The sequence below is a fragment of the Meles meles genome, chromosome 10 (assembly GCF_922984935.1).
Source record: "Meles meles chromosome 10, mMelMel3.1 paternal haplotype, whole genome shotgun sequence".
Classification (NCBI taxonomy): Eukaryota; Metazoa; Chordata; class Mammalia; order Carnivora; family Mustelidae; genus Meles; species Meles meles.
The window spans coordinates 11,696,020-11,715,999 of NC_060075.1; the positions used below are offsets into that span (position 1 = coordinate 11,696,020).

Below are 19,980 nucleotides of genomic sequence, written 5' to 3' on the forward strand. Positions count from 1 at the left end.
TTCCGGTTAACAAGCACTACAGAGTGCTCTTCGGCCCCTGGGCAGAAACTGTCTCAGCTTTGCTTATCCAGGAGGCTGAGCACACTTGGTCACACTCAGCCCGCACTGCCTGTACACACAACTATTCCACCATTCTGTCTGTAGGAAGTCCCCCACCCCTGTCCAGCAATTGTCCAAGGTAAAGATGGAGAGATTCGTGGGTGACCTTGTATTTGAAAATACAATAGGATTTGGGATCAGAAGAGTAGAGTTTAAATAATTTGTATGCTGTTTACTAGCAGTGTGCCCTGTGCAAATTCTTAAACTTCACTGTCCCTGGGAACCCTCATTTTTCAAATAAGGGTATTAACATCTCATATGGCTGGAAAGCCTGAGCTGGTAGAGAGAAGCATCCAGAACAGAAACAACAAAGTTGTCACTCAGATGTTTCTTTTCTTCCTTCTCCAGATTCTCTGGATCACTCCTCCTCTCACCCTTCATTTAACTCTGGAAATACTGGATATGGGGTAGGTCACTGAACGTTACCTGAATACTCAAATTGTGCCACACACATTCCCGTTGGGAAAGGCATATGATAGCCTGACTCCCCTCTGTGTTCATTTCCCCACGCAGAAACACAGTTCCTGACACACAGCAGGAACTGAAAAAATGTTGGTTCAAATGCATGAATGGGTCTGGTGCAGAGATGATATATCGTGGGAAAGTCTTTTAGGGGGGTGTCCAGTTGTTTTCAAAGAAAACATCATCATCCGGTTGATCAAAGCTGACATCATAGGTGGGGGGTGGAGTAAGAGGCCCCAACGTGGGGTGCACTCCCAAGCTCTGCAGATCGGGAACAGTGGACATGACCCGGGATCCCCGAAGCCGGAGGCTGACTGGAACTCTTCCAGTCACAGACCCCTCTGAGCCCACTCGCCTTCCTAGTCTCGCTCTATCGGGGCCATCCGGATGGCTAGGCTGTCCTTCCTCAAGTCCTGGAGGGATTACAACACTGCTGTAGGGGGGTGGTTGATCCAGCTGCTGGGGGCGGCATTGTGATTCCAGCACCACAGCTTCTTCGTAGGTTGGCACCTCAAAGGCTTCATTGTCGCTGAGGGAGAAGAAACAACGTTACTGGTGACCTCCTGAAAGGAGTCCTTTTCCCCTTTACTATCTTTTATTGGCAAAAGACCTACCCACCCCTGACCCCACCCACTCCCTCATAGATAAAAGTAACAGGAAAGCAGAGCTGTTATGTCTGAGAGATTAGAGGGACACTCGGGAAAAGAGTCCATCATGTATTCCTAGAATTCTGCCCACCCCTTAACTCACCGTGCATTGCCCGAGGCCCCTGGGTTCTCCGTCTGCATTGATCGGAATCCCCATTCCAGAGAACAGGCCAGGAGGCAGACAAACAAAAAGAAGCCACCCAAGGCGAGAAAGAAATAAGCAACCTGGGCGATGTCTGGCCGTATGCCCAGCAAAGCCAGCCCCAGGAGGAAGGAGGCACAGCACAGGAAGAGAAGCGGCTTCTCCAGTCTCCCCCACAACTGGCTTGGCACCATCGCCCCTCCCCAGGCTCCTGCAAAAAGACAGTGTGTCTAAACCAGCAGTTGGCAGTTGATGGGAGTCCGCCGCATCAGATTCCAAAGTAACCATATTAGACACCTTTAGGTTTTAGGTTCTTCAATCTCAAATCAAATGGCCCAAATATATGATCTTCAAGGTTTCCTTCAGTTTTGTAATTCTCTCTAGGATCACACTGCTGTCCCAGGATATCAGCATGTGTGGAGAAACCAGGAAATAACCCCAGCAGCCTTCATGGCCCTGCCTTTCTAACTTCTTCCTTCTCTGCAATGTCCCTTCCAGCTCTCTTTCTACACCACCCAAGAACCAGTGCCCTGCCTGGGGCCTCAGTGCTCAACAGCATCTGTGGAATCCAGGTAATGAGGCAGGCCCTGCCTTTTCTCTGTAATTGCTCTGCATTGGACCTCTACCCTACCCACTCCCATCTTCCCAGTTAGACCCTGTTGGGGAGGGAATTTGGGGAGAAATACCACATACCCTGTCTGACCCCATCTTCCCATTTCTTCCACTCAGCCCATGCTCTGGTTGAGGGGGAGAAAGTATACAGGGATACAACGAAGGGACACAACTATGAGAATCTTACAAAGACCTACGGCAATGGACAGAGGCCCAGATAACCCCTGATCTCTCCATATCTGCCAGGGTATCCCATCCTTGATGGGCCTTAACTCAGGAAGCTCAGATTTCAAGTTTCCTGCCTGCAGTTACCGCAAGGGGTAGGAAGCTGGTGGGGAGAAGACTTCTTTTCCCTCTGCAACACAGCAGCAACGCCTAGGCAGTTGTATCCCAAAACCAACCCATTAGGAATTTCCCTGAACTCTGCATAGCAAGAAGCCACAGACTCTAGGTAGGGGCCTGATCCCCTGCTTTAACCCTAACCCCAATCCCATGGCCTTCCTACCCTTCTCACCGGTGTTAGGAATTCCTCCCTCACCTGTCCAGACGACTCCGCAGAAAGTAGGTTGTAGGGGAGCGGGAGGGCGGGGGTGGAGCCAGTGGGCTCCACCCACTTTTCTGTTCCAATCCCAGTTCCTGCACAGGCTTCCTCCTCCCCTTTCTGTTTACAGCTGACTTGTTATTGCCAAACCTTGATTTTTTTTTTTTTTTTTTTACACTGTCCACCCTCTTTTTAATGAGAGTGCTCCTGCGTCCCCGCCCTCACCCCAATGATCTTTGTACTCAGGACCAGAGTTCTATTCAGTTTCCTCTTCTCAATGCGCACTGCATTGTGAGTAGTTTGTCTTGTATTTAGGTAATATATTTAATGCCTAGAGCAGAGGCCACGGTTTATTTAATCTCTAGATCACATAGTGCTTTGCATGATTTGCTGTGGGCATGGAATGGCCTGTTGTGCTTCAGCTGCCAAAGTACCATTTCTTTGAACTTGTTTTCTGCAGACCTGTAAGACGTTTTTGTGTTTGCTTCTTGACCCAGTTAACTCTTGATTCTTCAAAAGCCACGTCCATAGCGATGCCTACTGTGGAGGCTGTCTCCACAGTGTATCCACAGCATTCCTTCCTACCCCTGTTCAAACCCTTAGCTGTTTATATAGTAACTTTCAGTTTATGTACCTTTCTTCCACTGTGAGCTTTTCAAAGTGTGTGATTGTTTCAATAAATTCTGAATCCCTGCAACTGACTTGGTAGGTACTCACTCAACAATAGAATGCTCTCATTGGAAGGCTGCCATCTTGCCTGGCCTCACCACCCACTGGAGATCCAGGACCCACACTTCAAAAACAAACAAACAAAAAAAAAGATTTTATTTATTTGAGAGAGAGAGAGAGAGCATGAGCAGGGGCCAGGGGCAGAGGGAGAAGCAGGCTTCCCACTGAGCAGGGAGCCCCACATGGGGCTTGATCCCAGAACCCTGAGATCCCAGAACTCTGGGACCAGAACTAAAGGCAGACACTTAACCAACTGAGCCACCCAGGCACCCCTATGACCACTCTTTTAAGGGGAATCATGGTAATAAGTCTAGGTGATGCAGGTACTGGGAGGTGTAGAGGATGGGCATACTTTATTCTTGAGAGTCAGAGAAGGACACAAGGCTGGGTTCCATGGCTTCAGAGTACTACCATTGGACAAACCAAGGGGAGTAGGAGATAATGGGGCACAAATCTAATCCCAAGGACAGTTGTGGGGCATAGCTAGGGCTGATGCATCAGAGGATGTGTGGAGTGTGTGAGTGTGTGTGTGTGTGTGTGTGTGAGAGAGAGAGAGAGAGAAACAGACATACAGAGTGGGAGAGGAAGGGAGGGAGGGAAAGGAGGATGAGGGTGCCTGGAGTGGAATGCAGGTGTGTGTAGTGGTGGAATGTCAATGATGATTCTTTGACCAGATAAAGGATAGGGAAGAGATGTAAGAGGAAGTCTGTGGTAGTCCAAATGAGCTGTATCCCTATAGGAAGTGGGAATGGAGAGCAGGGGGAGAGCTGGTTGTTGTTTTGCTTACATGAATTTCCATATTTTTCATCTCATATAAGGAAAGTATCCCTGGGATCAGAAGGATTTGCATCTGGGGAGCCTGGCTGGTTTAGTTGGTAGAGCAGGCAACTCTTGATCTCAGGGCCATGAGTTTGAGCCCCATGGTGGATGTAGAGATTATTTAAAAATAAAATCTTAAGAAAAAGAAGGATGTACATCTACAGTTAATATATTAATAGAAGGAAATTGGTCAAGAGTCATTGGTATGTATGACAAGTAAGAGGGCTTTGTTAAGAAGTGTGTTCTGAATAGCGAGATGGGGGGCGTGTAGGCCGAGAAGCAAGGGGGTCAAAGGGGAGGGCTGAATGTCTACAGTGTGAAAGGATTTGCAGTTGGGAGAAAGATCTTTGTAGCATAAAGCTCTTGGTTGTCAGGAGCCTACACTAGAGAGACTTGCTAGTTAAGAACCAGTTCCAAACATCGCCAAAGGCAAGGGAAGTCAGGGCAAAAATGAACTACTGGGATTTCATCAAGATCAAAAGTTTTCACACAGCAAAGGAAACAGTTAACAAAACCAAAAGACAGCTGACAGAATGGGAGAAGATATTTGCAAACGACATATCAGATAAAGGGCTAGTGTCCAAAATCTATAAAGAACTTAGCAAACTCAACACCCAAAGAACAAATAATCCAATCAAGAAATGGACAGAAGACATGAACATACATTTCTGCAAAGAAGACATCCAGATGGCCAACAGACACATGAAAAAGTGCTCCACATCACTCGGCATCAGGGAACTACAAATCAAAACCACAATGAGATATCACCTCACACGAGTCAGAATGGCTAAAATTAATAAGTCAGGAAATGACAGACGCTGGCGAGGATGCGGAGAAAGGGGAACCCTCCTACGCTGTTGGTGGGAATGCAAGCTGGTGCAACCACTCTGGAAAACAGCATGGAGGGTCCTCAAAAAGTTGAAAATAGAACTACCCTATGACCCGGCAATTGCACTACTGGGTATTTACCCTAAAGATACAAACGCAGTGATCCAAAGGGCCACGTGTACCCAAATGTTTATAGCAGCAATGTCTACAATAGCCCAACTATGGAAAGAACCTAGATGTTCATCAACAGATAAATGGATAAAGAAGATGTGGTATATATACACAATGGAATACTATGCAGCCATGAAAAGAAATGAAATCTTGCCATTTGCGACGACATGGATGGAACTAGAGGGTATCATGCTTAGTGAAATAAGTCAATTGGAGAAAGACAACTATCATATGATCTCCCTGATATGAGGAAGTGGAGATGCAATGTGGGTGGTTAGGGGGGTAGGAGAAGAATAAATGAAACAAGATGAGATCGGGAGGGAGACAAACCATAAATGACTCTTAATTTCACAAAACAAACTGAGGGTTGCTGAGGGGAGGGGGGTCGTTAGAGGGTGATGGGGTTATGGACATTGGGGAGGGTATGTGCTATGGTGAGTGCTGTGAAGTGTGTAAACCTGGCGATTCACAGACCTGTACCCCTGAGGATAAAAATACATTATATGTTTATTAAAAAAAAAAATTAAAAAAAAAAAAGAACCAGTTCCAAGTCAGGAAAGCTGGACTGTGCCTTCAATATATTCTCTATCACGATAGTTTTAAATAGATTTTCTAAAAATTCCATTTTTTATACTGTTACTTTTTATTTGAGAGAAAAAGAGGAGGGGCAGAGGGAGAGAGAATCCTTAAGCAGACTCCCTGCTGAACATGGAGCCCAGATGTGGGGGTGAGGGGTGGGGGGTGGGGGCTTAATCCCAAGACCCTGAGATCATGACCTGAGCTGAAATCAAGAGTTGACTGCTTAACCCACTGAGCCACCCAGGCAACCCTAAAACTTCCACTTGTTAAATATAAAATCTTGCAAAATATTTAAAGGTTATAGAGAAAACATATCATCCACAATCTCCTTATTCTAACATGGCTGTTTAAAATTTCTACACATTTCTTCTAGTCTGTCCACACACTGGTTGAAATGATCTTTGGCTGAAATCAGAGTACTCGCCATTTTGTATTTTTTTAAATGAAATATTGTATCACATATTGTTCACCTTTTGATACAGTCTTTGTTGTGGACATTTTTCACAGCCACATAGTATTTTATTGAGTGGATGTACGGTGAGTTAACATACCTTTATGTTATGTTACTTAGTAGCATTGAGTTTATTTTATTCTTTTTTTTTTTTTTTTTGTCATCAAATGTTTCAAGAGACGGAAACTAGATTAGTGCTTGCCAGGCACTGGAGAGAGGGAAGAATGGGGATTAACTGCTAATGGATTTCTTTTGGGGGTAAGGAAAATGTTTAAAAATTAGTAGTGATGCAGGGCACCTGAGTAGTTCAATCAGTGAAGCTTCCGATTCTTGATTTCAGCTCAGGTCATGATCTTGGAGTCATGGGATGGAGCCTCTCATTGGGCTCTCTGTGTAGCCTGCTTGGGATTCACCTTCCTCTCTCTGCCCTCCCTCCTAACATAAATAAATCTTAAAAAATTAGAAGTGATGCTTGCACAACTCTGAATATGCTTTAAAGACCCACTGAATTTTTTTACACTTTGTAAGGATGAATTATGCCTCCAAAAAGCCATTTAAAGAATGATACTACAATGAACCTCTTCTTACATGTTTTACCTTCTTTTTGGATTATTTCCTCTTGTTGAATTCCAGGAAATGTTATCATTGAGATTTTGTGAAAGCAATGAGAAAGCAAGCTTTTGTTGAATATGTATGGCCAAACTTTTTCCCGAACGTTTTACTTTCCTTTTTTCTTCAACTTAGTATCCTTAGCAAAATATAAATGCTAAAGATACTATTGGTCATTCATCCTGCTTTCTACTTGCCTGTCTCTACAAAGCACTGTGTTAGAGGTCAGATTACTGCCCTAGGTGGGCCCACTATGCCCACCTCATTTTGGGAGGGAATACTGAAGGGAAGTGGGAGGAGGTGGGGCGGGGGAGAAGCAGAGATAATTGACAGACTTCTGTGAGAGGTAGTTGATGTCTGCCACGGAGCACTTCTGTACACCTCCGTATTCTTGTGATTTTGTGTTTCTGAATCTGAGTCTGCTTTATACTTGTAGCCAACATGTGTGTTTTGTGTATTGCTCACTGTGTTAAACGCTTTACACAAATTAAGTAATTTAAAATATAACATAATAAGAGGTAGTTGCTATTATGATGTTCGTTTTATAGATGTGATCAGAAACTCGAGGAAAATATATAGCTAATAAAGGTTGGGGCCATGATTTGAACCTGTAGTCCCACTCCAGAAACCTGACTCTTAAACATTATGTCATCCAACTCTAAACACACTTTTTGGCTGATTTAATAAGGATAATTTAACAAAACACCTTTGACATTCTAAAATTATAACTCTGGGGTCTTCCCTGGATGTTATTTTCCCCACTGTTTGGCATCTTAAGGCTGATCTCTAGAGAGCAAAGGCAGCAAAAGAGATTATCAGAAGATTAAAAAAAGTTATCAATATATAAGGCAAGAATGGGAAATTATGGTTGCAGCCCCTGTATCAGGATATTTATCTTTTATGAGCTAATTAAGACTGATTACAAAAGGTAAGACTTTTACCTGAATAGCTCTAGAAGCCCAATGTGCAGGTGACTTTTTGCGAAAAACAGTATAGGTGAGAATACAGCGTATGTATGTGTGTGTGTATGAACAAATTGGCCCAATCTCATTTGATCCTTGACTATCATGTGCGCGAGTCTGATTATCATTTTCATGTTACAGAGGAGGAAATCAGCCCAGAGAAAGTAGATTTGTTTAGTTGGAATCAAACTCAGAGTCTTGCCCTTTTAACTCAGTTTTGAGTGTTTCTCTTTGTGTTTGTTGCCTCACCCACAGTGCTTTCAAATGTGTAGGGAAGGTGGATAATGATTTAATCTGAAATGTATCCTGGGTATTTCTGGGATGGAAATGCTTCCCATAAATGAGGAATGCTCAAGTACATCGGGATAAATACGCATTCTTACGCTCATCAACTAGGTGTAAAACTGCACAAAGCTCACTGGGAATGCACCGAACCAATATGAGGTTCAGGCTGTCCCTCCATCTCAGCTCTTCGGGACTAAGCCACAACAGTGATTCTCAAATTTGAGAAGTTGAGTGTGGTTGTTGCCCAGAGACAAAAAAAAGCATCGTGTTTATGAGATGTCTGCAGATAGTGGCAAAGGAGTCCCACATGAGTATGTCCCTAAATAAGAGAAAACGTATTCGTGGTTGTGGTTAGGCACATATTTTTAGAGACGCGCAGACCAGGTTTTAAATCTCATTCCTATTGCTTATTCGCTGTGTGACCTGTAAGCTATTTCATCTTTCTGTATGCATGAAAGTAACTAGAGTTAAATATTAGTTAACGTTTTCTCTTTTGAAATAAAATTTGTCTATAGTGTTCAGCACAGATTTTTAGTGGACCACGCCGTAAGTTTCGATAAAGAGTTATACCTGTGTAACTCAAACTCCAATCAAGATATGAAGCATTGCTATCATCTAGAAAGTTCCCTCATGCCCCCTCCCTGTCAGCCACATAGGCAACTCTTGTTTTGGTTTCTTTCCATCTATTATGCTCTTGAAAATGGTTTCTATTTTATGAAACAACAATATATTTAATGATAACCAGTGATAACCATTTGGCTATCCAAGTAATAACCATTTAGTTTCTATCCAGGATTTTGCAATTCCTACCTTTGTATACGTGTTGTTGTTGTTTTTTTTTTAAATATTCTATTTATTTATTTGACAGAGAGAGAGAGACAGTGAGAGAGGGAACACAAGCAGGGGGAGTCAGAGAGGGAGAAGCAGGCCTCCCTCTGAGCAAGGAGCCTGATGTGGGGCTCGATCCCAGGACCCTGGGATCCTGACCTGAGCCAAAGGCAGATGTTTAACAACTGAGCCACCCAGGTGCCCCTATATACATATTTTTGCTCACTTGTATAAATCTGAAAAATTCCTGAAAGCGAAGTTTTTGATATATATTGCCATTTCCTCTCAAAAGGAGTTATAAAAATTCACTCTCCTGCTCACATTGCAGGAGTATCTGTTTGCCCATGGACTTGGATTCAATAAATTTTTACTATTTGCTTGCTACACAGGACACTCTAAGGTGTATTCAGTAGATCTGATAGGAATATCACTCTTTATCGAAGAGGTGATGTTTGTAAGAGGAGAGGTGTGTACATAACTAATTTTAAGACAGGGTACAAGGTGACAAGGAACAAAGGGATGCTGTGCTTCCCAGCAGAGACTCAGTGCTGACAAGGGTGGGGATCTGAATGCATCATGGATATGGATGGGGTTTGTTTGTAGTTCTTTTACGTCCATCTTGTTATTATGAATGGAGTGGATAATAAATACTTATATCATTGACTGGCAATTAGTGAATATTTGCTAAGTTAATGATTCATGATCTTTTGATCCCTTGATCCTCCCTCAATTGCCTCCCCACCTTTCCAGTCTTTTTTTCATCTGGCATCAGCTAGAGCCAGCCATACCCTTGAATGTGGACTTGGAGGAAGTTGGTCTGATGCAAGCCAAGGGTTTCAGTTTTCCCCAGTCCCCTGCAAAGACACTGAAAGAACTCTCTGGGATTAAGGTCATGGGATGCGTGAGGAACAGTGGTCCAGTTGGCCTCCTAACCATCAATCCCCTCTTTCCCTGGGGTCCAAGTGGCTACTTCTTTCTGCTTTCACTTTTGCTTAACTCTGGGAATTGTGGTCAAATGAAGCACTGTGATTCCTCTGAGGAGAATGATGAATAGTGCATCCTAGGTTCATCTTCCGGCTGGACTCCTGCTTTCTCTGTGTACCTCCCCAGAAGCATCCCTTCCTGCAGTCCCCATTCAGCTTTTCTACTTTGAGACTTCCCGTATCTCCCCCTTGACCTAGTTATCTCCTTCTCCTTTGCCATCCCCATCTCTTTTTCCTTTCTTTCGCTCATAGACTGCCTTTTTTTTTTTTTTTTTTTTTTTTTTTTGCTCATTTATTTGACAAGCAGTTACTCAGCATGTATTATGTGCTTACAGGAGCAGCAGAATACATACTTTGTGAGTTCTGGTGCAAAACTGGAAAATGCAGGGCCCTTAATTGAAATTAAGAATTTCAAGACAAGGCAGAGCATCAAAGCAGTCATGAGGCCCTGTGTGAGTGCACAGGTTGCAAGTCCATGAAGCTGGGGCTGACCTTGTATGCACAATACTATGGGGACATGGTGAGAATGTGTAACATCACAGAATTGAAATCTCAGTACAGTTTCTTTTTTAAAGTAAACTCTACAACCACTGTGGGGCTCAACTTCACAACCCTGAGATCAAAGGTTGTATGCTGTACTGACTAAGCCAGCCTGTCAGTACTTTTTCAAGATGTTTTTATTATGGAAATAGCCCAGCACGCATAAAAGAGGAAAGAACAGTGTAATGAACTTTCCATGTACCCATCACTCAGCTTCAGTAATTACATTTCATCTACTCTTTCCACCTCTCCCACTTTTTAAAGGCAGCATGTTATTTCCACCCTAAATGTTTCAGAATGTAGTTCCAGCTGATGAGAACTTAATCTGTGCCCAGCCACCCTGCCATTATCACACTTAATGAAATCAATATTAATTTCTTAGTATCACCTAATATCCAGTCCATGTTATTTTCCCCTAGTTGTCTCAAAATGTGTTCTTACAGTTTGTACATTCTTTTAAGATATGCTATTAAGGGGCTGGCTGACTCAGTCAGTAGAGCATGCAATTCTTGATCTCAGGGTTGTTGGGTTTGGGTCCCACACTGGGTGTGGAGCCTACTTACAAAAAATTAAAAAGGGGTGCTGGGGTGGCTCAGTTGGTTAAGCATCTGACTTGATCTCGGCTCAAGTCTTGGTTGTGAGTTTGAGCCCCACGTTGGGCTCCACACTGGGTGTGAAGCCTACTTGTAAACAAACTACTAAGAAAATATGGACATTTCAAAAACAATCCAGTTAGAAAATGGGCAGAATCCTTCAGAAAGGATGAATACCCAACCTTTGTATCAACATGGATGGGACTGGAGGAGACTATGCTGAGTGAAATAAGTTAAGCAGAGAGAGTCAGTTATCACATGATTTCACTTACTTCTGAAGCATAAGGAATAAACACGGAGGACATTGGGAGAAGGAAAGGAAAAGTGAATTGGGGGAAATCGGAGGGGGAGACGAACCATGGACTCTGAGAAACTAAGGGTTGTGGAGGGGAGGGGAGTGGGGGGTTGGGTGAGCCTGGTGGTGGGTATTAAGGGTACAAACTGCACGGAGCTCTGGGTGTGGTGCATAAACAATGAATCTTAGAACACTGAAAACATAAAATGAAATTAAAAAAAAAAGAAAAGAGTATAAAGAGGGAATAAAAGAATAATTTTTAAAAATAAAGAAAAAATGGGCAGAAGGTGTGAACAGATATTTCACTGAAGAGGATGTACAGATAGCAAAGTACACAAAAAGATATCCATTATTCCTTAGGAAAATGCAAATTAAAATCACAATGAGATAGCACTTACACACCTATCAGAATGGCTAAAATTCAAAAAAAATAATGACACCAAATGCTGGTGAAGATGCAGGGAAACTGGATCACTTACACATTTCTGGTGGGAAGGTTAAGATGGTTTGGCCACTTAGGAAAAATGTAGCAGTTCTTTGTACAATTAAACATGCACTTACCATATGACCCAGCAACTGTATTCCTGAACCCCCCCAAATGTAAATCTGCATGCACACAAAAACCTGTACAAGAATATCCATAGCAGGTTTATTTGTAATAGCCCTAAACTGAAAACAACCTAAATGTCCTTCAACAGGTCAAACAAACTCTGGCACATCCATACCATGGAGTACTACTCAGCAATAAAAAGAACAAACCACTGAGACATACAATACCTTGCGTGTGAAGATAAGCCAGTCTGATTCCACTAATATAGTACTCTTGAAATGAGAAAACTATATGAAGAACAGATTAGTCATTGCCAGGGCTTAGGGTAGTGGGGGAGGACAGAAGGTAGCCTTGCTATGAAATGGAAACATGAGGACCCCTTACGCTAGAAATATTTTGTATGTTGTCTGTGATGGTGGTCCCACACACATTACACAGAAAAAAAAAGACACACAAATGAGTGCACGAGAAAGTAGTGGAATCTGAACAGGGTTTGATGGAGTGAATTGATGTCAATTTCCTGGTTGTGTCATTGGGCTATAGCTGCACAAGATGTTACCACTGGGGAAACTGGATGAAGGGTAGATTGAGTCCTCTGAATCATGCCTGACATTCGTGTGTTAAAACATATGGACATTTCTGGTTGCACACACAAAAAACCAGAGTAGGAATGGGAATGATGAAGGGGATACTTTTCACTTTTCAATTGGTACTGTGGTTTTTCCCCTTTTGTTTTACCACATGCCTGTGAAACCTTCTGTTGCTAATTAATGCTTGTGTTTGGGGCCTGTAAAAAATATAATTCTAGAAATTTTACTTAAGGAGTTTGTTTTAGAAGCATGTTTTTTTTGGTAAGCTTCAAATTTGAACTGCAATGCAAGAAAGTGGTTCAGTGAATTCTGAGTACTGACATAACTGCGAATTTTATATCGCACTAGGACTGTTGATGGAAGGGGAGGAGAGGAAGAAACTAATAGTAAGTATGAAACTCTTTGGCTTACAGCTGCCTTTGGGGGCTTCCCCCTTTCTCACTGATAGTTACTTTGATGTGTCAACTGAGTAAGGGACACTCAGAGAGCTGACAAAACATTTCTGAGTGTGTCCATGAGGGTGTTTCCAGAAGAGACTAGTATTTGAATCCACAGACTGAGTAGAGAAGGTGGCCCTCAGTCGTGTGTGTGTGTGAGAGTATCATCCAATCTTTTGAGGGCCTGAATGGAACAGAAAAGCAAAGGGCAAACTTGCCTTCTCTGCTTGCACTGAAACATCTGTGTTCTGTTGCCCTCAGACACAGGTGCTCCTGGTTCTCAGGCCTTTAGATTCTGGATTGGAACTATACCACCAGCCTGCTTTCCTGGGCCTCCAGCTTGCCAGTGGCAGATTGTGGGACTTCTCAGCCTCCATAACCATGTGAGCCAGTCCCTGATAATAGATTTCCTTTTATATATACCTGTAAATATTCTATTGTTTGTTTCTTTGGAGAACCCTGACTGTTGGATTCTATTTGGCAGAAGTTCAGACATTATAATCTAAACTATATTTGTAAGGTTTAGTCTAGAAATTGTCTCATTCCTCCAGAGATTAAATTTGCTATAGATTAGGAAAATAGTATGCTAGACTCTTTGAAGGAAGATTGGGCAGAGCTGGGAGATATGAATCTACAATAAAAGATTATGTCACATTAGCCTGGGATAAGATTTAGGATTAAGTTAAGCAAATGATAACACTTCAATTTTTTTCATTTAAATAGTATATATTTTTTCATTTGTCAGAATAAATGATCATTTCAAAAAGTGTACAAATGAAATGGAAACATTTTGGCATATTTTATTCCAGGATTAACATGTTAATGTCCTCTAAAATGTATTTTTATTACATCAAGACATAATTGAGATCATACTTAGTAGTTTCATCTTTTTTCCAACTAATATTCTAAGAATTTCCAAAGTTGAAATTCTTTACAAGTAGAATTTTTGGGGGTGCCTGGGTGGCAAAGTCAGTTGAGTGACCCTTGGTTTTCAGCTTGGGTCATGATCTCAGGGTCATGAGATTGGGCCCCATGTCAGGCTCCCCACTCTGTGAGGAGTCCGCTTGGAATTTTTCTTTGCCTCTCTGTCTGCCCCTCCGACGTTTGTACATGCTCCCTCTCTCTCAAATAAATAAATCTTTAAAAATATATATATAACTTCTTAAAGATTTTATTTATTAATTTATTTGACAGAGAGAGAGAGAGAGAAAGAGCACAAGTAGGGAAGCAACAGGCAGAGGGAGAGGGAGAAGCAGGTTCCCTGCTGAGTAGGGAGCCCGACTTGGGGCTTGATACCAGGACCCTGGAATCACGACCTGAGCCTAAGGCAGCCACTTAACGACTAAGCCACCCAGGTGCCCCAAAACGTATATAATTTTTGATGGCTATGAAACCTTACATCCAGGATGTACCATAACTTATTCAAACATCCTCCTATTGTTAGATATTTCACAAACACTATTGAGACAAGCATCTTTATTCATAAAACTTTTTCTCTACCACCATGCTGTCAGCATATATGAGAACGTCTATATGCTTAAATATGTAACTTCAATATATGAGAAGTAACATTTTAATTTGCTCTTATGTTTCTTATTGGACATTTTCCCATGTTTTAAATTTATATTAACTGTACATGTCATGAGATCTTTGAAAGAGGGAGTGTGTATTTGGAGATACACTTCTGACCTTGGTGAGCAGATTAGCCTAGTAAGGCTAACTGGAAATCCTGGGGTATGCTGGAATAACAGAAGAGGGGAGAAGAGGAAAACCGCAAGTGATGGGGGTTAAGAGGGGAAAATGATCCCTGAGATCAGAAAAAGCCAGAGGGCAGGGGCAAGGAATCCCCTCTGGAGCCCTTGAGCCATCAAAGACACATACCTGCTTCCCAACAGATGTCCAAGTATGGTTTCAGAGTATTGTCAACCAAGTCCGAAGACTACTGAAACAAAGGTCTTCTGTTTACTGCACAGCAGGCGCATGCAGAGCAGGACCTCTGGGTAAATAACTGAGGGAGTGGGGAAGCTGTAGGTTTGTGGGAAGGGACAGGGGTTATACTAGGCCAGGGAGAGAGGCCCTGGGGTTTACTCGGGATCTGCTTTGTGGGTGAGCAACTTCCCAGGCCATGGCAACTTCAGCCTGCTGCCCTGTGCTGCCACCTTGCTCTGGTTCTGCTAGTCAGTGTAGTTGGAGCTGGTTCAAATATCTGGGCAGAAGCTCAGCCAAGTTCTGGCTCTTTCTGATCCCGGCCCCGTCTCAGGCACTGTGGTTGGTCAGAAGACAGTAACCTCCAAACTGGTTAGCGGCAAAATACATCTGGCTTTTTTCCATCCCTGAAGAGGGACTGTTACCTCTCCTTCCACATAAGCTGCCCTGAGATGGGCAGCAGGGCTCAGTTTGGAAAGAGCTGTTCACAAACACCTAGGGTGGACAGGAGGTGAGTGCAGGAAGAACATACAAACACCAGGGAGGACACAGATCCAGGAATATTATGCCTCATGGCATTCTGTTTATTCTGAGGGAAAGCAGAGTTTGGGGCACTATGGCACCCCCCTCTACAGCATCTCCCAGGACCTGATAGAGGAACCTCTATCAGAGAAACCAGAGTCCTCGTGTCACACAGTGGAAGAAGGGGAAGCAGAAGGTCTGCTTTTTATCCCAATAGCTTTGCTTCTCCTGGCCATCCTTAAAGTCTGGCGTTTATGCCTGGAGGCACAGGGCCCATCCACTTCTCTCCTAGATGGAGAAAATGAGTCAGAGGCTGGCCCCACAAGCCCCCAGCGGTTTTCTAGGAAGAGCTCTGTTTGGCATCATTCTCTTCTATGGGGGTAAAGTGGCCTTTTTCACAGTCAGCCCTGAGAACCTCTGTGTATAAGGCTTCATTGCTGGAAATACATAGAATATTTTTTTTGCTCTGGATCTGTCCTGGTCAACTGGTAAATGGGGGTGGGCTGGGGTTGAGGGCAGCTCACCATGAACCTGTAACTTACCCAGCAGGTGTGCCAGCAACTCCATCCGATCAGAGCCAAACAGCATGTGGGTTTGGTTATCCAGGTGGGCCACTGTGATCGGCAGCCCAAAAGCCTGGAGAGAGCAGTTAGGGCAGGGAGGAAGGTGATGGAGCAGGTGTTGATTATGGCTGGGATGGAAGGCTGAGTCAGTACTCATCTGAGGTCATATAAGCAAAGCAGCCTAAGAGGTGTCTGCTAAGAGGCTCCACAGCTTTAGGAGTTTTCTGTTTCTAATTCTCAGAGGCTCTGTCTTTCCTCTCACCATCTAGCTCCCTCCCTTCCCTTCCTTGGACTCTGGGACAGGACAGGAAAGGATAAGGCTTGTCTGGGAAGCTGGGAGCACTCATGTTGGGAGCAACTTTTAGAACAGGAGCATGGGGAACCCAGCAGATGCTCGGCCTCAGTCTTCAGCACTGGGGTTGGGGACCCGCATCAAGAATTGCTCACCCCGTATTTACAGGCTGCCTCAGTGGTCTCCATGAGCTTGTTCTTCACCTTTGGTGTTGAGATCTTTTCCAGAAGTCCCCGGGCTTGTTCTGAAGACATGCCAGCCTTCTCTGCAGCCTGGGGAATGTGGTGGGGAACACAACTGTGTATTAGTGCGGTAGGGCTCAGAAGAAACTCTGGTCTTTATTTTCTGCTCCCATTTTCCTGGTTAAGGCCTTTACTCACCCACCCACAGAGGTCTATCTTTGCTAAGAGGGGCTGTTTTTCTTTTTTCCCCCTTTAAAATCTTGTGATTGGTGGAAAGAACAGGATGCAGAAATTTAAAGCCAGAGGGCATCTTAGAAACCAGCTAACTTATTAACCAAGAAGGGACTGCTGCCCAGAGGCAGTACATGACTTGGTTGGCATTAAAGAACTTGTTATTGGCAGAGCCAACACTAGAATCCAAGTCCTCTGACATTAAGTCAGGGCTCTTGCCTTTCTACATCTCAGAATTCCTGAATATCTTGTGCTTTTTTTTTAAATCAAGGGCTGGGCTACATTCTCATGGTATTTCCCGAGGACTTTTGAGCAGTCACCTGCAGGGCTTAACAAGAATAAACGTTTCTATTTGGGGTTTGTTGGTATCATTTGGGATTAGTGCTTCTCAATTTTGGCTGTATACTAGAATCTCCCAAGGGAGCTTTTAAAAAATCCCACTCATAGGTCATCCCCTAGAACAATTACATCATAATTTTTGGTAGGCAGTGCTCAGGTGCTCCAAGTGACTAAAATATACAGCCAAGGTTGAGAACCACTGTAGCCTGACCTCCTCAACTTGGAGGGGGAAACAGGAAGTCATGAGGTATATTCTGGTGTGACAGGGTCTTTGACTTGGCTACATGAGAGAATTGTGTCCCAGACAAAATGTTCAACAACAGGGAAACAGTTAAGTAAGCAAAAGGAGGCCCACTGAGTGGAATGCTGTGTAGAAACTAAGAATGATACTTTCAAAGAATTTACAATGGTATGGAAAATGATTGTTACTTAGTAATGGAAAGACAAGCCTGTGCATATACTTTGTAGGAATAAAAACACTGGAGGAACATATTGGCCATTCTTTGTTGATTTGCCATTTTATGTATTAAATTTGAATATGCCTCAACTATCTTTTGTAAACTGCAGGGAAAATACCGTTTTAAATTTCCTGATTTAATCCCAAAGACTAACTTACTTTTTATACCCCCATCTATGGCTGGCACACATTTAAATGTTTTGAGCTATTTCCATGTGTTTCTACTCAGGCTTCTGTGGGATTCTGGCTTGAGTCTGTTATCTCTCGCTTCCCCCCCACCCCTTTTTAAAGCCTGTCTGTAAAGTCTCCTGCTTTCTACTCTGGATATATCAGTGAGGTCTGGTGTTGGGAGTGTTTGGGGCCAATACTTCATCCCTCCCCATCTGGGGGTGCCAACATGTAACATCGCTCTCCCACTAACTTCTTTGATGAAATAAAATCCACCCATGTAGAATTTTGCACTTTCCCTTTCAACCATGAGATATATTCTTTTGAGAGTCCCTCGAGTTCCTACCTTTCTGGAATTTGGCTCCTCAAATACAGATATCCTTTCTCCCCAAATAACTATGACCTCTTCCACGTGATATGAAAACTGTGTCCTCTTTCCCCTAAACGTCAGCTATTCTCGGCTTCACTGTGAGAGGGGTGGGGACAGAGCCAGAATACTCACAGCCAGGATGCTCTGGGGCTCCGTGATGTCTTCATCCTGAGAAGACGAGAACACTCGGCAGGAAGGGGGCAGCGAGGGGTGAGATGGTGGACAGTAGGTCAGTGAACAACAGGCAGGACCAGGACTCTGGAAATCAGGTTCTAGGGGAGGGTCAGCATGTTATGCAGGGTCTCCCAAGCAGGTTCCCAGAGCTCTGCCCTCACCCGTGACCAGACACGCATCCATAGTTCCCTGGACACTTTCTCCAGCATCTCTGGGTGTTCCATGCTCACAGCAGTGAGGAATCTCATGGCTGATAAACTTCCTGTGGGGCAGAGGTACTCAGAGTCAGGGCTCTTCTAGCTTGTTTCCCATGGAGGACCGGCTCTTTCTTGCTTCTGACATCCCCAGAGCGGCTCAATTGCCCTCATCCTCCCACCCAAATTTCTCATAGCCGGTGTGTCCTGTTCTTCTTCCCCTCAGTTCCCCACAAGCTTCTGGTCACTCAGCACTGACTTGTGTTTTCCCAAGCTTTGTTTCATTTCACGTAGTTGTCAGCCCCTACTTCCTGGCCTTTGCTGCCTTCCACTTGATAACCCATCTATATCTCACTCTACCTTTTTTGATGATCACAGAGAAGAAATCCTTGGGGAACTGCACGGGAACCTGGATATGCTGTCCCAGGAGCCTAACATCATTTCTCAAGTACTGGGCTTTGCGGGGAAGCAGAGCTGGTGGCTGGTTTCCTGCAAATGGAAATTTGGGCACACTGGTGAGAGCCTACCTAAGGGTCCCAGGCCTGAGGGGACTCCCTACCTGGGTTTTCAGAAGAGTGCAAATTCCTAGCTGCTGGTGCCAATGTAAAGATCCGTTTGAGGGCAGTCCCCCTGGACCTTTGAAAGCTGTCCTCCCTCAAATCCCTGTCCCAAACACTTTTGCCTTCATACCACTGTCTTTCATGATCCCTGCAATGAAGCTGGGGCGCAACTGCAGGCTGATGTTCCAGATGTTCTTATACCGGCACAGGACCTGAAGGAGCAGAGTTGGAGATGGGAAGCCATTGTGTAAGATGGACACAGTGAAAATGGCCAAGAGAGAGGGTGGGGTGTTCTATGGCAACTGATTAGCCAGAGGTCTAAGTGCAGAAGAGGAAGGGTTATGCGAACACCCTAAACTATTTGGTTTTAAATGGCAAAACTCCACTCCCAGAAATCAATCCCATGAACTTTGCTCCATCCCAAGAAATCGATCCCAGGATCTTTGCTCAGTGGACAGCTACGATCCTATTCTGCACAGCACCCCCTGCCCCCCTCCCCCCAACTAACCTCGGAGTAGGCTAAGAGGTGGCTGTGCCTTGGATTTCTCGATTCTTTGGAGTTTTCCCCCTTATTCCAAACCGTCGTGGGAAACCACTGCCTTAGGCTATAAAGGGTCGATCTGGAGCCAGCGACCGTATCCCGTTTAGAGACACAAAGTGACTTTCACCCCCGGCAGGCAGCGCCAAGAATTTCACGAAACCACGGTCCCCGCGCCCCGCCTCCCCATTCCCTCTGCCCTTGCCCTCCAAGCCCCAGCCAAGGGGGCTCCCGGAGTCACCTCGAAGCCCAACCAGGAGTAGGGGGACAGCACATCGTAGAAGAGCTCCAGGGTGCGCGGCACAGGTCCCATGCTGCAGCAGTGCGCGTTCCCCTTTACCCGCGCGGTGACCCCGCCCCGATTCCCGGCCTGCCCCGGAGGAACGCCCCCGCCTCCGCTGCGCAGCCGCGCGAGGAAAACCGCCCGGGGCCAAGTCTGGCCAAAGGGCGCTTGGGGCTGGGCCCCCTGGGGAGGGCGTGGCTCCCAGCGACACACCGCCCCAACCAGCACCCCCGCCCCGCTCCCGGCCGCTCCGCGCGGCTCCTGGTCTCCGCCGGTGTCTGGGCCCCAAGCAGGTGTTTGAGTTGTTTACTGTCCCTCTCATTTAGCTGTGCTGCTTTGGCAGGCCCCCCCTCCTCTCTGAACCTCAGTTTATTCGTCATTCCTCTTTAAAATGGACCTACGTGGTGATAACCCCTACCTCGTATAGCC

The 19,980-nt window shown here is 44.7% G+C and overlaps 2 protein-coding genes across 2 annotated transcripts; both read right to left on the reverse strand.

Moving 5' to 3' along the window:
* Positions 1–505: 505 nt before the first annotated feature.
* Positions 506–2,497, reverse strand: TMEM139 (transmembrane protein 139). The gene is made up of 3 exons (XM_046020793.1): positions 2,477–2,497; positions 1,312–1,561; positions 506–1,090 (listed from the first exon to the last, which is right to left on the reverse strand). Exons 2-3 carry the CDS (start codon positions 1,542–1,544, stop codon positions 709–711), a joined length of 615 nt encoding a protein of 204 aa, XP_045876749.1. The 5' UTR covers positions 1,545–1,561; positions 2,477–2,497; the 3' UTR covers positions 506–708.
* Positions 2,498–15,231: 12,734 nt separating this feature from the next.
* On the reverse strand, positions 15,232–19,655 carry GSTK1 (glutathione S-transferase kappa 1). Its single transcript, XM_046020792.1, has 8 exons — positions 19,510–19,655; positions 18,861–18,942; positions 18,531–18,659; positions 18,138–18,238; positions 17,935–17,970; positions 16,211–16,327; positions 15,743–15,836; positions 15,232–15,488 (listed from the first exon to the last, which is right to left on the reverse strand). Exons 1-8 carry the CDS (start codon positions 19,579–19,581, stop codon positions 15,439–15,441), a joined length of 681 nt encoding a protein of 226 aa, XP_045876748.1. The 5' UTR covers positions 19,582–19,655; the 3' UTR covers positions 15,232–15,438.
* Between the last annotated feature and the right edge of the window lie 325 nt (positions 19,656–19,980).